Source organism: Stomoxys calcitrans, chromosome 2, assembly GCF_963082655.1.
Source record: "Stomoxys calcitrans chromosome 2, idStoCalc2.1, whole genome shotgun sequence".
NCBI lineage: Eukaryota > Metazoa > Arthropoda > Insecta > Diptera > Muscidae > Stomoxys > Stomoxys calcitrans.
In genome coordinates, this window is record NC_081553.1 from 6,944,421 (window position 1) to 6,965,921 (window position 21,501).

Below are 21,501 nucleotides of genomic sequence, written 5' to 3' on the forward strand. Positions count from 1 at the left end.
TGACGTCAGCATTTGTCATTCACATTTTTGTTTGTGTGGTTGCGATGACCTTAAGCCAGGAAACTTAACTGGCCCGGCGGGATGGTGAGAAAAGGGCGAATGTGTGTGATTAACACAATGTAGCCAACAACACCCCAAATTATGAGCTTGGTGCCGGCCAGATGAGATACAAATACGTACAGCAGAGCAAAAATTATGATTTTTCTACGTTACTTGTCGTCGTCATGAGGAGGCTCAGTTTTGAAGGTTATATGAGCTGTTATTTTCCTAAATGGGTAAGAAACGAAAGCCATCCTCCACCCTAGTTGATGAATTGATCTGGTGGTGAGACCATTGAGAGAAGTTGCTTACATTCCAACTATAATTTTTTTAAGCACATTTCATATTCGACATCATTTGGTCAATGGAGAGCTTAATTTTTGCTATGACAACACAAATTCCCCTATCGCCATTACCGCCTCCATGATGAATCATGGTCCTTCACACTGTTCGGATTTGTTTGTTTCGCCTGAGACACTTGTTTTCCATGTTACCATACCATTGGTGAAAAAATCCAACCCTATTTTCTATTGAAGCATTGTTTGAGGTTTCTGCTATTGCACGCCCAGCATTTTAATCACTACAACATATTGCAGGTATGACAAATGTTTTTATTCCAATGAATGAAATGTTTTTTTCTACTCTTTGCAAAATCTCATTGACTTTTAAGATTAGATAGGAGCTATTTTCAATTAAAACAAATGATTAAGGCGTAATATGACCATTTCTCTTTGTTAATGTGTCCGTCAGTTATAACAAGAAAAATTATTTCAGTCACAATTTTTTTTAATTATTCATTTTTTGTTCGGCTTGAGGGTCTTATGTTTAATTAAACTCCAATGGATTTAGTTTATATTTCAAGGTATTTACAGGTCAACTAAAAAAAAGAATGTTATACAAAATTTAACGTATTTGTTTGGCTTACTTACTGATTCAATAAATTGAAATTAAATTGAATAACATATATTTAAAATTTGTATTAAAAAAATGATTGAATGGACAAATGGCAAATTTGAATTCAGAAGAAGATGTAGAATCATTTTTAAATTTTAATTGCAATTCTTCTTGGACATCCTCATAGCATCTGCAAAACTCATGACTTCCAACCTTTATATAAGCATGTTTTCTACCCAGACAGTGATCTGTCACGGCGGACACTTTAAACGACAGTCCTCCTCAAGTTCAGGATCTTGGAAGTTCAATTTGTAATTTATGGGTGTTGGCCAAAAAGACGAGGCTACGGATTCAATTTCCCTTGGAATAAATCTACCACATCTATCACCACTTTAGGTCGCTGACATCGTGATGGGCTGGAGACGAGGAGAATTTCTTCGGGGTCTATGGGTATGAGAAGGAGTTGGAGACGGTCGAACATATACTGCCCCAATGCACTGCCATGGTGGAGAGATACCGTAGAATTATGGATGAACAACTCATTTTTATTGAAAAAAATGTTATCAATTATAAAATTAATTGAATCAATCATATTTTTAATTGTATCCGGATTTTGTGTTTCAATTACTATTGTGATTGAAAACGTTGTCGTTTTCAATTAAAAATTTAATTAATTCAATTATTATTTTAATGAATGTAAAATTTTTTTTCAATTTCGATTGTGATTGAAAATTTTGTAATTTTCAATTAAATAATTCATTGATTCAATCATGTTCATAATTGAATCTTAAAATTTTTGATGTATTAATGTGATTGATTTTTATATATTACTAGCTTATCCGGGTCCGTTCCGCTGCGCCTTCTCTTGCTTTATATGGAACAAAAGTTTCCATATAGTGAAATACCATGCAAACTTGACTAACAGTTTAACAATATAAGTGCCTTTATCTGAATCCCACATGATCTGTATTGTTCTACAAATATAAGTTTGGATGTAAGTTGTACTCCATTCTTAAAATACTTCATTTCAGCCCGATGTTCTCATGATGACTGATTTAGTGGTGTTTTCGGGGGAGAGGTTGTCCCCCCAGATACTTGGCCCTGAAAAAATATCAGCATCGTGCTCTTCTCTCAAATACCATTTGTTTAAACCCCATATTGCCATTGGCTTAAGAGGAGTTTACAGGATGTGGCGTCCCCCAAACACATGGCTCCAAAATAGGTTATCAAATTAGTTTTCTTATCTCAAATACCTTTCATTTGGGCCACTTATTGGCATGGTGGAAAAATTTTTATTCTTAGGGGGTATTTTGGGGAAGGGGTGATGCCCTAAATACATGGTCCTACATTTGGATATCAAATTCGTATTCTACTCCCAAATACTTTGTTTTGAGCCCCATATTGCGATGGTCACAAAAAATTGCTGTTTGTGGGGTATTTTGGGAAAGGGGTAGACCTTCCGAAAATTGGTCCCGAAAATGGGTATCAATTCTTGCTCTAGCCTCATTACCTTTCATTTTAGCTCCACATTGACATGGTCGGTAAATATGCCTGATTTAGGGGTGTTTTGGGGATTGGGGTGGGCCCCCAACCACTAAGCCCGGAAAATATATCAGCAACGTGCTTTATTCTCATATATCTACATATCATTTATTTGAACCCCATATTGCCATTGCCCTCAAAATTGGGTATCAAATTCGTTTTCTTATCTCATTTAAACTCCTTATTGCAAAGTCGGCAAATATGTCCGGTTTGGGTATTGGCTCTAAAAACTATAAATATTTAGTTCCACTCTCTTTAAGACCCAAATTGTCTTGTTGAGCAAATACGTCCTATTTGGGGGTTGTAATGGTGGTGGGACGTCCGCTAGACAGTTGGCTCCTAATGTTGATATCAGATACGTGGTTTACTCTCACATACCTTTAATTTGAGCCCCATATTTCCATAGTTGGCAAACATGACCGGCTTGGGGGTGTTTTGTTTTGGGGCGGCCACTCAGTGAGTTGGCCTTGAAAATATATATCGGATTCGTGTTCCACTTTAAAAACCCTCTTATTTGAGCCTCATATTGCAATAGTCAGAAACACTTCCTATTTGGGTGGTGTTGTGGGGGTGGCGAGACCCGGTAGACACTTTTTCCGAATATTGATATCAGATTCGTGCTTTACTCCCAAAGACCTTTCATTTGAGCCCCATATTGCTGTGGTCGTAAATTTGTCCCTTTTGGGGGATGTTTTTGGTGAGAGGCGGCCCACCAAACACTTGGTTCCATATTTGGATATCAGATTCGTATTCTACTCGCAAATACCTTTCATTTGAGTCCCATATTCTCATGGTCAGTACATAAGTCCTGCTTGGGGGGAGTTTTGGGAAAGGGGTGGACCCCCAGAAACGTGGTCCCACATTTGGATATAGGATTCGTATTCTACTCGCAAATAGCTTTCATTTAAGTCCCATATTGCCATGGTCGGTAAATATGCCCGATTAAGGGGTCTTTTGCGGCTTGGGGTGGTCCTCCTAGCACTTGGTCCGACAATTGGATATCAGATACGTTTTCTTATCCTAAATATCTTTCATTTAACTTCCATATTGTCGTGATTGGTCTAAATATATGTTTGGTAGGTTTTAGGGTGGGGCAGCCCCCCTAGGTACCCAACGAAATTCGGATACCAAATTTTTATTTTTAGGGTACTATATGAGAACACACAAAATTTCGCTTAAATCGCACCACCCATCTCCGAGATCTGGCGTTTCTGAAAATTAGGGTAAGGGGGAGGGAGGTATGCATTTCGCGACCTACTCCGAAATACCTTTCATTTTAGCCAAGATCGGTAAATATGTATGTCCAATTGAGGGATGTTTTCTGGGGTGAGGTGGTCCCCCAGACTCTTATCCCTGAAAAAATATTAGCATCGTGCTCCACCCTCAAAAACCATTTTTTTTAAACCCCATATTGACATTGGTCTAAGGGGAGTTTATGGGATGAGGCTTCCCCTATAATACTTGGCCCCAAAATTGTTTATCTCAAATACCTTTTATTTGAGCCACATATTACCATGGACGGTAAATTTTTACTATGTGTGGTGTTTTGGGAGAAGGGGTTGTGCCCCAAATACATGGTCCCACTTTTGGATATCAGATTCGTATTATACTCCCAAAAATAATTGCTGTTTGTGGAGTGTTTTTTGGGGAAAGGGTAGACACCCAAAAAATTGTTCCCGAAAGTGGGAATCAATTTCGTGCTCTACTCCCTAATACCTTTCATTTGAGCCCCACATTGACATGGTCGGTAAATATGTCCGATTTAAGGGTGTTTTGGAAAGTTAGGTGGTCACCCAAACACTTGGCCTGAAAATATAGCAGCATCTTGCTCTACTCTCAAATATCATTTATTTGAACCCCATATTGCCGTTGGCCTCAAAATTGGATATCAAATACGTTTGCAAATTTCAAATACCTTTATTTAAATAAAATATCGAGCTCTTCTCTCTTTAACACCCAAATTGTCATGGTGAGCAAGTACGTCCTATTTGCGGGTGGGACGTCGGTTAGACAGTTGGTCCGGAATATTAATATCACATTCGTAATCTACTCCCAATTACATTTCATTTGAGCCTCATATTCCATAATCAACAAACATGATCGTTTTGGGGGCTGTTTTGAGGGATGGGACGGCTACTCAGTGGCTTGGCCCTGAAAATATATATCAGATTCTTGTTATACTCTAAAATACCTCTTATTTGAGTCCCATTATGCAATGGTCAGCAAATACGTCCTATTTGGGTGGTTTTATGGGTGTGGGGTGGCCCCCATAGACACTTTTTCCCGAACACTGATACCAAATTCGTGCTTTACTCCCAAAGACTTTTCATTTGAGCCACACATTGTTATGGTCGTAAATTTATCCCCTTTGGTGGGTGCTTTAGGGAGAGGGGGGTGGTCCCCTTTCATTTGAGCCCCATATTTTCACAGTCAGCAAATATGACCGGTTAGTGGGGTGCTTTGGGGGAAGGAGTTGTTACTCAGTGGCTTGGGCTTGAAAATATATATCGGATTCATGCTCTCATTTGAGCCTCATTGGTCATCAAATACTTCTTATTTGGGTGGAGTTTTTCCCGAATATTGAAATCAGATTCGTGTTTTGCTCCTAAAAAACTTTAATTTGAGACCCTTATTGCTATGGTCAAAAATTTGTCCTCTTTGGGAAGTGTTTTTGGAAGAGAGGCACCCCCCAAACACATGGTTCTACATATTTATATCAAAGTGGTATTCTACACTCAAATACCTTTTATTTAAGACCCATATTGCCATGGTCAGTAAATAAGTTCTATCAGGGGGGTATTTTGGGGAAGGGGAGGTCCCCCAGAAACTGGATCCTACATTTGGATATCTACTCGCAAATACCTTTCATTTGAGTCCCATATTGGCATGGTCCGTAAATATTTCCGATCTAGGGGTGTTTTGGGGGTTGGGGTGGTCCCCCAAACACTTGGTCCAACAATTTGGTATCAGATATGTTTCCTAATCTTAGATACCTTTCATTTGAGTCCCATATTGTCTTGATTGGTCTTTATATATATTTGATAGGTTTTAGGGGTGGGGCGTCCCCCTTAGGTACCCCATCCGAAATTTAGATACCAAATTTTTGTTTTTACAATAGGTTACTAAATCGCACCAAGCATCTCCGGGATCTGGCGTTTTCGAAAATAAGGGTAAGGGGAGGGGTCCGCCCCCCTTCAGCTATCAAAAAATGTAGTACCCTATTTTCACCACGAGATCATTATGCGCCATCTGTGAAAATTTCAAGAAAATCGGTTAAGCCGTTTTTGAGTCTATACGGAACAGACAAACAAACAAACCAAATTCGTTTTATTGAATTTTCGTAAACATTTCGAAATATTCACCTTAAACTACCAAATCTAGACAAGGAGACATTGGCTTTTGGTTAATGAACTTACCATGTGAGAATGTCTGCAGATGTGTCCCTCTGTTCCCTCCTACCAAGGTCGAGTGAGTTTTTATCGTACCACTTTTTACTGTTGTGATGTGATGGTGTGTTGGTGTTATTATCTAGAAATCCTGTTTCTGTCATTGCTCCAGATTTCGCACACTTTGTTTTCGTGCTGAACTGAAAATTGAGTCTTGTGCAAATATTGATAGACTTTTATCATGGCCGTCTTAATGTTACTTTAGATTGACACTAGAGTGCAACCAGTGGTTGTTGTTATTGTTGTTTTTGTTGGCAGGTTCTGGTTATTAGAGTAGAGGTCTACTCGTTGTAAATATCTTGTGCGGTTTGTGTTTGTTTTAATGGCGCTGCATATGATTCTGATGAAATTGACTTTCATTCTTTTTATTTCGTATTTTTATTGCATGTCTTTATCCTGTTGTTATTTTCAAAAAGCCGTGTAATTGCATATATGTATTACATTTTATTTTTTTTGGCTCTTGTCTCTTATAGGCGGATGATAAATCTCTGTTGGCGCGATTTTTTCATGCCGATCGTGCCCTGGCTGCTGTCGCCAGCGAATTGGATAGCTTCGATGGCAGAGCTGAACCCGATCGATGTTCTCGTCTGGTATCCCGGCTACGTCAAGGACAGGTAAGACCTGTAGTCCTTTTGCCCCTGCTTCGTTCATCATTAATCTTTGGTTTCTTCTTCTAATTGCAGGACAAAGTTTTGGCCATAACGAATTTGATAATCGAGGAACTGCTGGGGGATGAACGCGATCCAAGGGCCTTTCGGGCCAAATTTCCCGAAGAAGTTTTGCAGGAAAATTTGGCTGGCCAGTTGTGGTTTGGGGCCGAGTGTCTTGCCGCCGGTTCATCCATTATGAATCGCGAACAAGAGAGCAAGGAAATGCGGCCCCTGGCCGAAGCTGTCACCCGCAGTCTGAACAATGTGCGCTATTTGCTGCGCGACCAATGCCTACGCAACAATGTGCCCAACAGTGAACGTTTAAACCTTGACAAAAACGATGCTGCCACCGAACAATTGTACGAAAGTTTAAAACGTTTCGATCGCTTGTTTGCCGAATTCGAATGGCGCTATGTCAGCGCCATGGTGCAGGTGAAATCAAAGGAGGAATATGAAATGCAAGAGCTGATATGTGTTCTATGTTCGGAGACTTTGCAAAGAGCTTTAAAACTTGGCCTTTTGGAGCAGGATAAAGTTGATGCATTCGATCCAGCGCTGATGTTCTCAATACCTCGACTGGCCATTGTTTCGGGATTGGTAATATATCCGGATGGCCCATTAGATATGGATATGCCAGCAGAACAACTATCCGAAATGTTTAGACCATTTCGCAGTATTTTGATCAAAGTCCGAGAGTATTTGAGAAATCTGAATGAGACGGAGCTTTACTATTTGGAACGTTTATTGTGTACAAATGAAGAAATAAGTCTAAAGGTAAATTCGACTTTGAAATACTGAAACTATTGCATATGACTGGAGTCACGTTCCTACAAGCCCCACCATCAGGCATTTGAGTAAAAATAGACATGTTTGTCACATTTTTATAAAAACAAAACATTTTTGGTTAAAACAAACATGAGTTTGAACTTTTGAACTTTGACCCTTTTGATTTCAATTCGACAATCCAATTTCATTTTCAATTCATGACAGATCATTGACTTTTGGGAATCAAACCCTCGAACACAGGTCTAAAAGTTCAGCATTCTAACAACTAGACTGCTGGAATGCTTCAGACCACATCCAATGCGATTTTTTTTAACTTAAGCAAATGGTTTTGCTTTCTACCGGGAGAGTTTTGTTAGTATTCGTTTTATTTGATCGACAAGTGTACCAACTGGGTAATAGCAATTACACACCTACAGCTATACTACATGCCTATACAGCATGAAGATAGGATCTTTGTCTTCTGATGGAGGTGGTGCACATGAGAACTGAGGAGAAAGACTGTCGCAGCACGTAGCAGCATTATGTCGTTCAATTTTCGAGGCCACACTGGTGTTGCATAGTTTACAACTGACCGGTCGATTGCTTTCTATGTAGTCAACAAGGTTTCTTTGTCAGCATCCCAAGTGTGGAATCAGTGTGGAATCAGTGAAGGCATACATTTTATGCAAACGCATGACAAAGTCGTTTTTAGGTTTGGGTTAGTTTATAGTTTCAGTCTACTGGTAATCTACGCAATATTACTTTTTATTTTAATGCAAAACATGTAAAAGTGTGCTAAGTTCGGACAGGCCGAATCTTATATACCACCCACCATGGATCGCATTTGTCGAGTTCTTTCCCGGTATCTCTTTTTAGATAAACAAAGGATAAAAGAAAAGAATTTGCTTTGCTGATTGATTTGAATGTTGGAGACCACAGTAGAAATATATGTGTAAAATATCAGCCAAATCGAATAAGAATTGGGCTTTTTAGGGGCTCAAGAAGTAAATTAGGGAGATGGGTTTATAGGGGAGCTGTATCAGGCTAAAGACCGATTCATACCATATTTGACACGTACATTGGAGGTCATGGAAGAAAAAAAATTTCAAAAATTTTAGCGAAATCGGACAATAATTAGGCCTTCTTGATAATCAAGAAGTCAAGATCCCAGATCGGTTTATATGACAGCTATATCAAGTTATAAATCAATTTGAACCATACTGGGCATAGTTATTGGAATTCTTAACAAAACACCTCATGCGAAATTTCTGCCAAATCGGATAGGAATTGCGCCCTCTAGAGGTTCAAGAAGTCAAGACCCCAGATTGGTTTATGTGACAGCTATATCAGGTTATGGACCAATTTCAGCCATAATTGGTACAGTTGTTGGCAATCATAATAAAACACCTACCGCAAAGGAATAGCCAAATCGGATAAGAATTGCATCCTCTAGTGGCTCCAGAAGATCCCAGGTCGGCTAATATGGCAGCTATATCAAAACATGGACCGATATGGCCCATTTACAATCCCAACCGACCTACACTAATAAAAAGTATTGGTGCAAAATTGGATAGCTTTACTCCTTCGAAAGATAGCGTGCTTTCGACAGACAGACGGTCGGACGGACAGACGGACGGAAATGGCTAGATCGACTTAAAATGTCAAAGATCAAGAATATATATTCTTTATGGGGTCTTAAACAAATATTTCGAGGAGTTACAAAAAGAATGACGAAATAAGTACACCCCCATCCTATGGTGGAAGGTATAAAGAAAAACAATGCAAGATCTAAATTGCTTAAATAATAATTAATTTTGAAATAATAATAACTCATCGGACAAAACGAGATACTGACCAACCGTTGACTTATCTGACAGATAATAGCAAAAATATATAACAAGTAAGGTTCGGATGTTTTATTCAATATATACGAGCCATTTATATCTTCCCTTATTATTAGTCAATATCATTTTCCTGACATCTGCATATTAATTTATATTCACACAATCATCTCATAAACAATAATTATAACGTTTTATTAAATTTACTCCCTTTTGTCTTCATAGCAAGAGGGCAGTCATAATGGAATCTAAAGGCTTCCGAGTGGAGGCCTCAACTGAAATCAAAATTTTCGAAATTGTAAAAGAGCAGTATAAAACTATTTCACTGCTATGTCATTATCTTATCTATGGTTTCTTTGTATTTTATGACAAAGCTTTGGTTGGGAATAAATAAAGGGTGCCATAATGAATATACATAAATTTGATTAAAAATACAAAATAATCTTAGGATCTTCGCTTGTCTCAATTTTCAAAAAGTACCACAAAAATTTACCTACAGTGATTTTTCTATCCCTTTAACCCGTTAGTTGGTCATCTGTTAGTTTTCGGAAATAGGTCAGTTTAGCAGTTGTGTGTTCTATAGTAGAGTCTTTCAAATTAGTAGTGTACAACACACTGCTACAACAACAACAAATCAGTAGTCTCTAGTGGGAATCGAACCCACAACCCATGCAATGGTCATTCGAGCTCGTTTCCAACTCAGCTGCCAGAGTTGACATTTAATGTCGAAGAGGCGTAGTTCTTAATCGAATTCTAAAAATAATTACACTACGGCAAATCCTTTCCCCCACGGATCGGGCTTATGTATCGGAATGACCTTGAACCCCCTCCCATATGCAAGCATATGGCTACAACAAGAACTTGGCATATAGTGGAAAGACTTCGTTTTGACTTTATCGCCAATACTAATATTAGTAGATGGCTCTCATTTGCTAGGTTCTATCCTTAAGTCTCACTTTATACCCTACACCACCACTGTGGTACAGGGTATTATAAGTTTGTGCATTTGTGTGCAACGTTAAGAAGGAGAAAAACTAGGCCCATTGATAAGTATACCGATTGGCTTAGAATCACTTCCTGATTCGATTTAGCTATGGCCGCCTGTCTGTCCATGTATTGTGATCAAGTTACAGGTCGCATTTATTGTCCGATTGTCATGAAATTTTGCAAAAGACTCTTTTTTGGTCCAAGGACGAACGGTATTGATTTTGAAAGATATCGGTTCAGATTTAGATAAAGCTCCCATATATATATTTCATCCGATATGACCTTTTAAGGTTGTAGAAACCACAATTTTGGTCCGATTTTCACAAAATTTGCAATGGAGTGTTTTATTCCTCATATGTATGCAAAATTTCGACAAAATCGACCCAGGTTTAGTTATAGCTCCCATATATAACTTTCATCCGAAATGGCCTTTTAAGGCTGTAGAGGCCACAATTTTGGTTCGATCTTTACAAAATTTGGCATGGGCTATTTTATTCAACGTCCTCATTTCGACAAAATCGGTTCAGATTTAGATATAGCTCCAATATATATCTTTTATCCGATATGGCCTTTTAGGGCATTAGAAATCACAAATTTGGTCCGATCTTTACAAAATTTGGCATGGGGTATTTTATTCAACGTCCTCATATGCGTGCAAAATTTCGACAAAATCGGACCAGGTTTAGATATAGCACCCATATATATCTTTTATCCGATATGAAGTTTTAAGGCTATATCAGCCACCATTTTGGTCGGATCTTTATAAAATTTTGCTCGAAGTATTTTCTTTGCAGTTTCACTACGATTCAAATCGGCTCAGATTTAGATATAGGACCCATATATATATTTTATCCGATATGGAGTTTTAGGGCTGCAGCAGCCACAATTTTGGTCCGATCTTTACAAAATTTGTCATGGGGTGTCCAAATTTCCCAGGTTTAGATATAGCTTCCATATATAACTTTCATCCGATATGGAATTTTATGGCTATAGCAGCCACCAATTTGGTCGGATCTTTACAAAATTTTTCTCGAAGTATTTTCTTTGAAGTTTCAGTACGACTGCAAAATTTCATTATAATCGGCGCAGATTTAGATATAGCACCTATATATATCTTTTACCCGATATAGAGTTTCAGCCACAATTTTGGCCTATCTTTACCAAATTTTGGCACGTGCTTTATTTGACGTCCTCATATGTGTGCAAAATTTCATTAAAATCCGTTCAGATTTAGATTACCTCCCATATACATCTTTCATCCGATTTGGACTTTAAAGGCTGTAGTAGGCACAATTTAGGCCCGATCCGAGTGCAAAATTTCAAAAAATTCGGTTAAGATTTAGATATATGTCCCCGATATATCTTTCATACGAAATAGACTTTAGCCTGTATAAACCAAAATTTTCGTCCGATTTTGCATGAGAATTTTTTTATGACGTTCCAATGTGTACGCAAAATTTCATTAAAATCGGTACTGATTTAGATATAGCTCCAATGTATACAGGTTTCGATATAACCCCTCATATAATCTTTTATCCGATATGGCCTTTTAAGTATATGGAAATCCAAATTTGTTGTCCTATCGTAGGAAAATCATACAAGGTTCTATTTGATATTTCAATAGGTATCCAAATTAAAGTCTGACTGGATTTCGAGATAAGTTCTACATATAAAAAGTACAACGCACACCAGGTGGTGTAGGGTATTTTATAGTCGGCTCTGCCCGAATTTTGCCTTTCTTTACTGGTTTTAAAATGTTATTGTTGTTGTTGTAACTACATTTGTGAAGATGACGATCCTCGTCAAGCTCTATATATGAGCAAGTTGGTTCCGGTCCATAGTACCGATCGCCGTGGGAACGTTATGGCCATTGGTTATTTAGAGGCGCCAATAACTCGCCTTGTCATAGGTATTTAAGCAAGAGCCGTTGCCGGCCGACCTCTTACTAAGACTCTCTACTCGATACTGCTGATTGTCCACGACTGCAGTTGCAGCTACTCCGTTTATGGAGCACCCCACTAACCTAACCTGTAGACGCGCCCAGCTGAGCTTCACGTAATGACGATGAACACCATATAGATCGGAACTGAGAGTTCCAACCTGTGTGGCGCTCTCAGTCATCCCGAGCCTGGAGTCTAGCTTCACTCATGAGTCTACGGAAAATGAAGACAAGAGAATTAATGATAAAACACTCCGGCAAAACTTACTGCTTATGGTGCTCATGGATGGTGCTCTGGTGTTTATTGTTTCGCATACGATCCGCTGCAATTGTTGATATCTATCGATGAAGAAACATTGCGATGTCATTTCGATGACTACCGCAGTAAGTTTGCTCTAAATCGATTCAGATTTAGATATATCCCCCACATATATGTTTGTCCGACTTTGAGAAATATTGCAATAAAGGGCTGATTTGTTAACCGATTCTCTCGATATCCTCTTTGTACTCATAGAGTTTGTGTAGGTTATTATACAGTCCGCACCGCCCGACTTTTACCTTTCCTTACTGGGTTTTATTAGCTGCTAGTTGCCGCATATGCACATTTGTCTTTGTTTAAGGAATATCAACTCTCACGGCTGCTTTAGTTGCCAGAGTATTAAAAAGCCATTGTCCTGCGGCGTGGATTGATTGCAGCTGTAATTTCCACTGATCTAAATTCAATAATAATTTCGTGCCCTATACTACGTGGCATTTTTTCGTTAGAAAAAATTTTAAAATTATTTCTGATGTCATCAATTTCACGCTAATAACCGAAAAAATGGGAATTTTTGGCTCTTTAGCTACTAAAACGTTAATTGCTACGAAGGCCCATACAAAATTATTTTCTATGGAAAATTTTTAATTCCACAGAAATTACGATTAAAGAGCTTTGGATCTGCATCAGACTAAAAATGGTGCTACTTAACCGAGTTCAATGTCGAGCAATGGTGTTCAATCGGATATGGTGGCCGATTGACGGTTCTAACTTTATTTGTTCCTTATAAACAAATTCTATGTTACAATACCCTTTTCCTGAGTTTTGGGGTGTACGGTATAGTTTGTTAAATTTAATTTGGCATAAAGGTTGTTGCATAGCCTTATATCTGGCTAACCTTGCTATATCTATGTATGAATACATAATCTAATCATATTTCTGTATAGTAAGATGAACCTCAAGTGATTCCAAACCATAATCGAATAATAATGAAATTTTGCCCGTGAACAATCCATTAAGGAACAGGGGCAAACTTCTCACGTAACACTGATTGCTGTCCGATCCAAGTTTAAGCTCGATGACAAAGAGCCTCCTTTTTATAGCCGAGTCCGAACGGCCGCAGAGCGACACCTCTTTGGGTAGAAGTTTTTTAATTGCAAAGTACCTTCCCTGCATTAGAATGGGATAAACACCTCTGGAAAATTTTCTCTAAAGTCAGGATTCGAACCCAGGCGTTCAGCGTCATGGGCGGGCATGCTAGCTTCCTAGCGCAAAGCAAATACATTTTCTTTAGTTTTGAGAATTCGAAAACCGTAGTAGTCCTGATAAAGAAAAAAAAAACACAAAAATTAGCCTTTGCCCTCAGGCTCTGTCGATGTGCTAGTAAGATGTGCTGTAGTTTGACGTACAAAATCAGAGTTCTACATCGAGTCCGATTTAAATTTAACTTTAAATCCACCTTTTTTGAGTTTTCGATTTTCTAAATGGGGGTTTGCTTTAGTAACGATGTGGCAAGCGGGAAAGATTATTTAAAAAATTTATGTTAATTCAAAAAGTTTGAAAATTGTAAAAATTAATAATAAAAAAAATAATAATACCAAAGTCATACGTTTCCATCTCTTAAGATGATATGCAAAGATAACTTGAGCGAATAGATATTGGATTTTGCAATGTTGGTCTCTTCCAAATTATTAATAACTTCTTATTCGTTTCCTTAGGACACATTAAAGGCGAAAGATTCTGCAACGCAAACGGACAATAACAATGGCAAGAGTAGCAAATATTCTGATGTTCCAGACAGTGAGCGAATAGACAAGAATGAGTCGACTGCACCAGCAGCAGCATCAACAACAGCTGCTGTTGTTAGAAACAATACTACCTCCAAACTGCAACAACAAAAGTTAAGTAAACTATACAAGACAAAATGCACCAGAAGGGCTGACAGTCCTTCGCCTGCACCGTCCACAAGTAGTTCATCCGACGAGTGTTCACCTTGTACAACGCCCATTTCGTCAACGCCTTCATCTCCTAGATCCACACATTCGATGGCCTCAACCACAACGGCTGAGGAGACAAATGGCACAACTTCGCCAGACAGTTGGATTGAGGATGAAGAAGAAATTGCCCTGGAAGATGATGCGGAAATCGATGAGGATGGGGAGGACGTGAATGATGAAGACAACAAAGAACCACACCACCGCCACCGCCATCGTCACCACAATGTGGCCCATTATGCCGATGATGATGATTCGGATGTAGACAATGACAACAACGATTTGTATGGATTGAATAATGTTGTGGATCATCAAGTTATTAATTTGGAAATAGCCTCGGCCGATTGTGCTACTGGATATTTAATGTCAAATACCACCTTGGGCAATCTTTTACAGCCACAAGAGGTACCCCTAACGGATAATTTTGTGGTTAGTGATACAGATCTGCCGGCACAAGACGATGATGACGATGAAGACGCTGATGCTGGCGAGTGTAATGACAACATGGCTGCTGAAATGCCCACAACAAGCGCAAAAGCACAAAATTGTGAAGAACACGATGTGGATCCGCAAAGAACAGAAGAAGAACAGAATGAGCGGCAGGAGCATATTGAACGAGCAAACCAAGACAACAACAACTCGATAGCTACCACTGCTAGTTTAAGTTTACACGACTCTGAAATTTCCTTATCTCTACGCAGTTCCATCAACAATTCGTCCAATGCAAACCATTCGCGTCGTAGACGTTTTAATGCTTTGCAGCAGACGTGCAATAAAGATCTTCAACAAGCCCAACACCGTCACCATCATCATCACCATCATCAGCGTCATCATCATCATCATCATCATCACAGCTCAACGACCACATCGTCATCATCAAGTACGCGCAAGCACAACTCTGGCCAAAGTCATCATCACACCTCGTCGACGTCGTCTCATTGTGCGTCGTCTAGACACCATCGCCTACACCATCACCATCGTCGTACACATCCCCAACGTCATGGCGGCGATAAGCGTCAGGAATCATTGCAATGCGATGACTGTTCCAGCAATGTCACAAAGGAAGATACTACTATATCGAATAGTAAAGCTGCAACTTCTTTGGGTTTGGACATTGAGACACCATCGTCATCATCGTCGTTGCTTGATGATAATAAGACTATAATTCGATCTGGAGGACGTATTAAGTTTAAGTAAGTATTTTTAAAAACTTTTATTGTTTTATTGAAAAAGGCAAAAGGTAATGTTGCCGAAATTTATAGCTTAGATCAATATAATAGCATACTAACTGCTTTGGCATGAGATAACTATGAGCACCACACAGGCTGGAAATTTGAGCACCGATCTGTGTGGTGTTCATCGTTACCACCAGAGGCTTAGATGGGAGCTACCGGGCGCATGCAAAGGTTGCGGATAGTAGAATGCTGTAGTCGCGGACAATCAGCGGCATCAAGTGGAGAGTCTCAGGGAGAGGTTAGGCGGCACCGCCTCCTGCTTAAATACCGAGAGCCTATGATCCTCGATATGACAATGCAAGGTATTGTCGCCTTTAAACAACCAATGGTCATGACGTTCTTGCGACGATCGGTCTATGGACCGGAACGAGCTTGCTCATCTATTGGAGTTGTTGTGGCTACAGCATACCAACTGTTCAATCCCATGGCAGCCAGTTGTACGTACCGGATTGACCCGATGGAATCCTCCAACGGCAAGGGTTACCGTCTCGGTGTACAACACACTGCTACAACAACAACAACAACCAACTGTTGTAACTTTTGAAAACGGTAAAAAACCAGGGGTGCACAAAACTAAAATTTTCTTTACGCTGGCGTTGATGCTCAATTCACACGTATTCTTATTCTCTTGGCTTCAGTCGTTATTGAGATAACAACGAATGAGCACACGCATGGGGGTACGCATCATTTTTCTGTTTTCAATCTGAGAACAATGGTTTCTTTTGATTTACTGCTAGACAGGAAAGAAAAAGGAAAGAAACTATTCTTAATATTATGTTTACTTTTAGAAAACCTTATTGGTTCTATCAAATTATTTAATTTTTAGTCATGGAGAGAACTTAAAAAAATTTAAAAAAATAACTCACGCATACATTCTCATTTTGTGCACCTCTGAATTTAACACATGGTTTTTTTGAAGGTTATTCGTTTACTGTTTACCGTTTACACTCTGGTGTTTGGTAATTATTGTATAATACGAGATCATTAGTGCCTAATGTGTTGACTTACTTATTTGACAATACCATGGCAGCCGGGTGTACGCACTGGATTGACCCGATGAATTTCTTCATCGGCAAGGGCTGTCGCCTCAGAGTACTACACACTGCTACAACACCAACAACAACTTATTTATTTATGTATTGCATACATAGATACATACAAAATGGATTGATATTTTATCAATGTATTGAAAAAATATAACTAGTATTCGATAGAGATTTCAGTTCATGACACTGTACTATCTCACCCACTCACACTAATTGTGATTGAAAATATGAGATTACAAAATTATTATACCCACCACCGTAGGATGGGGCGTATATTCATTCCGTTTGCAACACATCGAAATATCAAATTCCAACCCAACAAAGCATACATAAATATTTCGGATAGTCGTAAAATTCTAAGACGATTTAACGTTGTCCGTGTGTCTGTCCGTCTGTTGTAATCACTCTTCAGCCTTTAAATATTGAAATATTGAAATTTTGCACAAATACGTCTTTTTGATGCACGCTTGTTAAGTTCTTGAACGGGCCAAATCGGACCATATTTGGATATAGCTGCTATATAGACCGATCTGCCGATAAAGGGTCTAATGCCCAAAAATGATTTATTTTTATCCGATTTTGCTGAAATTGGAAACAGTGAGTAGTTTAAGGCTTCTCGACAACTGACTCAAATATAGTTCAGATCGGACAATATTTAGATATAGCTACCATAAAAACCGATCTCCCGATAAAGGGCTTGAAGACCACAAAAGCTTTATTTATTACCCGATTTTGATGAAATTCGCAACAGTGGGTTATTTTAAGCCTCCCACCATCCGACCTAAATATGGATTAAATCGATTCATATTTAGATATAGCTGCCATAAAGACCGATCTCCCGATTAAAGATCTGAAGCCCATAAAAGCTTTATTTTTTAACCGATTTCGGTGAAATTTTAAACGGTGAGTAGTTTTAGGTCTCCCAAAATAGGACATAGATATGGTTCAGATCGGACTAGCCTTCATATAGACCGATATGCCGATAAAGGGTCTGAAGCCCATAAAAGCTTTATTTTTATCCATTTCGTTGAAATTTGAAATAATGAGTAGTTTTAGGCCTCCCGACATCTGACCTTAATATGGATTAAATCGGATTATATTTTGATATAGCTATCATATAGACCGATCTCCAAATAATGGGTCTGAAGTCCATAATTTGAAACAGTGAGTAGTTTTACGCCTTGATATATAAACCGATCTGCCGATAAAGAGCCCATAAAAGTTTTATTTATTACCCGATTTCGCTGAAATTTGAAACAGGGAGTTTTTTTTATCCACCCGATGTCCGAGCTTAATATGGTTGGGGTCGGACTATATTGAGATATAGCTGCCATATAGACCGATCTGCTGATAAAGAGTCTGAAACTCTTAAAACTTTATTTTTTTTATCAGATTTCGCTAAAATCTGAAACAGTGGGTAGTTTTCTGTCTCCCGACATCCTTCCCAAATATAGTTCGGATCGGACTGTATTTAGATATAGCTGTCATATAGTTCGATGGGCCGAAGCTCATAAAGCTTTATTTATTACCCGATTTTTTTTTTTAAATTGGAAATACAAAATTCAACAGTGAATTATATTTAGTAGACCACTAAATGCCCGTGCCGAATTTGAGTGCATAACTTATCCAATTTTCACCGGATTGCGACGACGGTTTACATATATACCCGAGGTGGTGGGTATCAAAGTTCGGCCCGGCCGAACTTAATGCCTTTTTACTTGTTTTTTTTTTTTTTTATTTCAAATATTATAGCCTGCACCCGAAATTCTAGTGAACTTGAGGTTATTCTTAAAGGCTTGAAGATAAAATTTTGGAAACTCTTTTTTCCAATATTATACTCTTAATACACAAATGCAAATTTGCCCATGAACATTCCATTAAGGAACAGTGGCAAACTTCTCACATATTAATGAGTGCTGTCCGATTCAAATTTTTTAAGCTCTATGATAAGGGGAATCCTTTTTATAGCCGAGTCCGAACGGCGTGCCGCAGTACGACACTTATTTGTGCAGAAGTTTTGCTGTCATACCAATTGGTACCGTACCACCCAAATGTCACCAGCATTAGGAGGGGGTAACCAACGCTGAAAATTTTCATGATGTTCTCGCCAGTATGCGAACCCAGGCGTTGAGCGTCTTCAATACACAGTACAATAAAAAATCTGGAGATGAGAAATTTCTGGGAAGTTTTCAACCCAGTTAGAATCTAAAATGCCAAATGCCTAACTTTATACCAGCACCAGCAGGGTCGTTGGCTATATCTGTTCATGGATCTTTTTCGTTGTTTTTTAGATTGGTTTAAAATGCTGGGCAAAACATTAGAGAACTTTCAGCTTTGGTATTAAGCCATGGAAAATTTCTTCTCGAAAGATGTCTTCTTTAGGCACGCAGTTCGGACTGGGCTATAAAAAGGGTGACCCCTTATCATTGAGCTTTAATTGTTTGCATCTTCAGTATTGAAATAAATTTTCCAGCACCCTTTTGTCAACCAAATCATTTCAAAATTCCATTACAATTTCCGATTAATTTTCGTTTTTTTTTCTCTTTTTAGAAATACCGAAAATCTTCTACATCGACTATTTGTTTGTATTGCCGGAGTGGCCGATCAACTACAGACAAATTTTGCATTTGATTTACGCCAAATATTGCGTAGTGTTTTCCTAATAAACATGTCGCCTGCTCAGGAGGAGCTGGACATACCAGAGAAGCCAAAGGAGAATGAATTATTCGAATTTAGGGCCTCGGAAAATGATGTGATACAAGAAAGTGCTGGTTCCAGTCAAAGTATTTATTCTGCTGAAGAAGTTAATCCCGAAGGGGATAATCAAAGTCAGAATAGTAATAGCAGCAGCAGCAGCAACAGTGCTAACAGCAACAATGGCAACAGTAACATTAGTAGTAGTAGTAGTAGTAGTGGTGTTGACAACAACAGGGTGTATAGACACTCCACTGGTAGTACGGCAACACCACCGACAACTTTGGCAGGAACATCGAACAGTGTGGCCTTGCTGCGCCAACAGATGGAACGCAGTCGAAGTTTAGATAATCAGGAGATGACAACACACCAACAGCAAACGTTAGTCATGCAACAGCAACAGCAGCAGCAGCTACTGCAACAGCCACAGACACACCAGCAGCCTCAAAGTCAGACTCCGTTCCGAAATCGTCATAATTCTACGGGGAGCACAACAACGCCTTCATCTTTGTCATCATCGGAAAATAATTCGCCTGTATGCGAACGTTCCACCAACAGTGGCAGTCGTCGCCTTGTGTCTGAGTCGAATGCAAATACCACCGTTTCGCAGACACAGTCGTCAACGCCTCCAACGACACGAGCTGTCGTTCAACTATCACCTCCTGCCTGGATACCCGATCAGAAGGCGCCACGTTGTATGTCTTGTAACACTCCATTTACTGCATTTAGACGTCGTCATCACTGCCGAAATTGTGGTGGGGTCTTTTGTGGTGTTTGCTCCAACACCTCGGCCCCTCTGCCCAAGTATGGTCTGACCAAAGCCGTGCGGGTGTGTCGAGCCTGCTATGTCCACGAGCTGGGTCCAAATGCGAACCCACCACAAAACCATCTGCCACCACACAACAACCAACATCAACATCAACATCAACACCACCACCATCATCATCATTCTCAGTTAGTTAGTCAAGCAACAACCAACAACGAACCCTCTCGATTGCGTCGTCCTGTAACCACTACTAGAGCTATTGATTAGTAGAGCAAATTTATTTTATTTTATTTTATGTTTTTCTGGTTGCATTAAATTTATGTATTAAAATTATTGTTTTTAATGCTATATAACATGTATGTGCATACACACAAACACACACACACATACAGATGTATACACATGGGAACAAGGACAATGAATGTGGCTAAAAGTCTTGAAAGACTTGGAAGATTTTTGTTTTTAGTTTTAGGCTAGCGTCTGATTTTAAGCTTGACAAAAAAATCCAAATCCAGTTTGACTAGCATGGCTTGGAACATGTTTTATTTTGTTTACCTTATATTTACTTATTTCAGTTTGAAACTTTAAGAAGTATTTTTGATATATAAATATATGAAATATATTTTTATTTGTCAAAAGAACTTTTTGTTATATACAACAGTTATAGATTTTTTAGTTCTTTAATGGGGCCAACTTAGCTCAGGGGTTAGCTTGTCCGTCTTTGACGCCAAATTCGCTGGGATTCCGTTAGCAACACATCGTAATAGCCATTGCCGACCCCATAAAGTATATATAAATATTCTTGATCGTCGTAAAAATTTAAGACGATCTAGCCATGTCTGTCCGTCTAACGAAATCACGCTACAGTCTTTAAAAATAGAGATATTGAGCTGAAACTTTGCACAGATTATTTTTTTGATCATGTAAGGTTATGTTTGAAGATCGGCTATATCGACTATATCTTGCTATAGACCCTATATAGAACGAGCTGTCGATATAAAGTCTTAGGCTCATGAAAGGCACATTTACTAACCCATAAAGGGCACTTTTATTGTGCGATTTCACTGAAATTTGGCACATTGAGCTATGTTAGGCTTTTCGACACCCGTGTCCAATTTGATTCAGATCGGTCAGTATTTGGGTATAGCAGCCATGTCTCCGATCTCCTGATTTAAGTTGTTAGGCTCACAAAGTTTGCATTTTTTAACCGATTACCCTGAACTTTAGCACAATGAGTTGTATTAGAATCTGACATGTCCTTCAAGAATATGGTGGAAATCGGACTATAGTTAAAAAAAGCTGCCATATAGATCAACATTATCTTTTGCCGTCGTGAACAGTGAATTGTATTAAACTCCTCTACGTCTAAGCGTCCTCCAAATGGGACCATATTTCGATATTGCTGCT

General features: G+C 38.9%; 1 protein-coding gene across 1 annotated transcript in view; it reads left to right on the plus strand.

Moving 5' to 3' along the window:
• The window catches only part of LOC106083342 (lateral signaling target protein 2 homolog), a 34,544-nt gene extending 13,809 nt beyond the window's left edge, over positions 1-20,735 (plus strand). The window contains exons 2-5 of the mRNA XM_013246285.2: positions 6,395-6,535; positions 6,605-7,345; positions 14,078-15,546; positions 19,185-20,735. Coding sequence (XP_013101739.2) covers positions 6,395-6,535; positions 6,605-7,345; positions 14,078-15,546; positions 19,185-20,361 — 3,528 coding nt within the window. The 3' untranslated portion in view covers positions 20,362-20,735. The remainder of the gene's footprint in view (positions 1-6,394; positions 6,536-6,604; positions 7,346-14,077; positions 15,547-19,184) is intronic.
• The last annotated feature ends 766 nt before the right edge of the window (positions 20,736-21,501 follow it).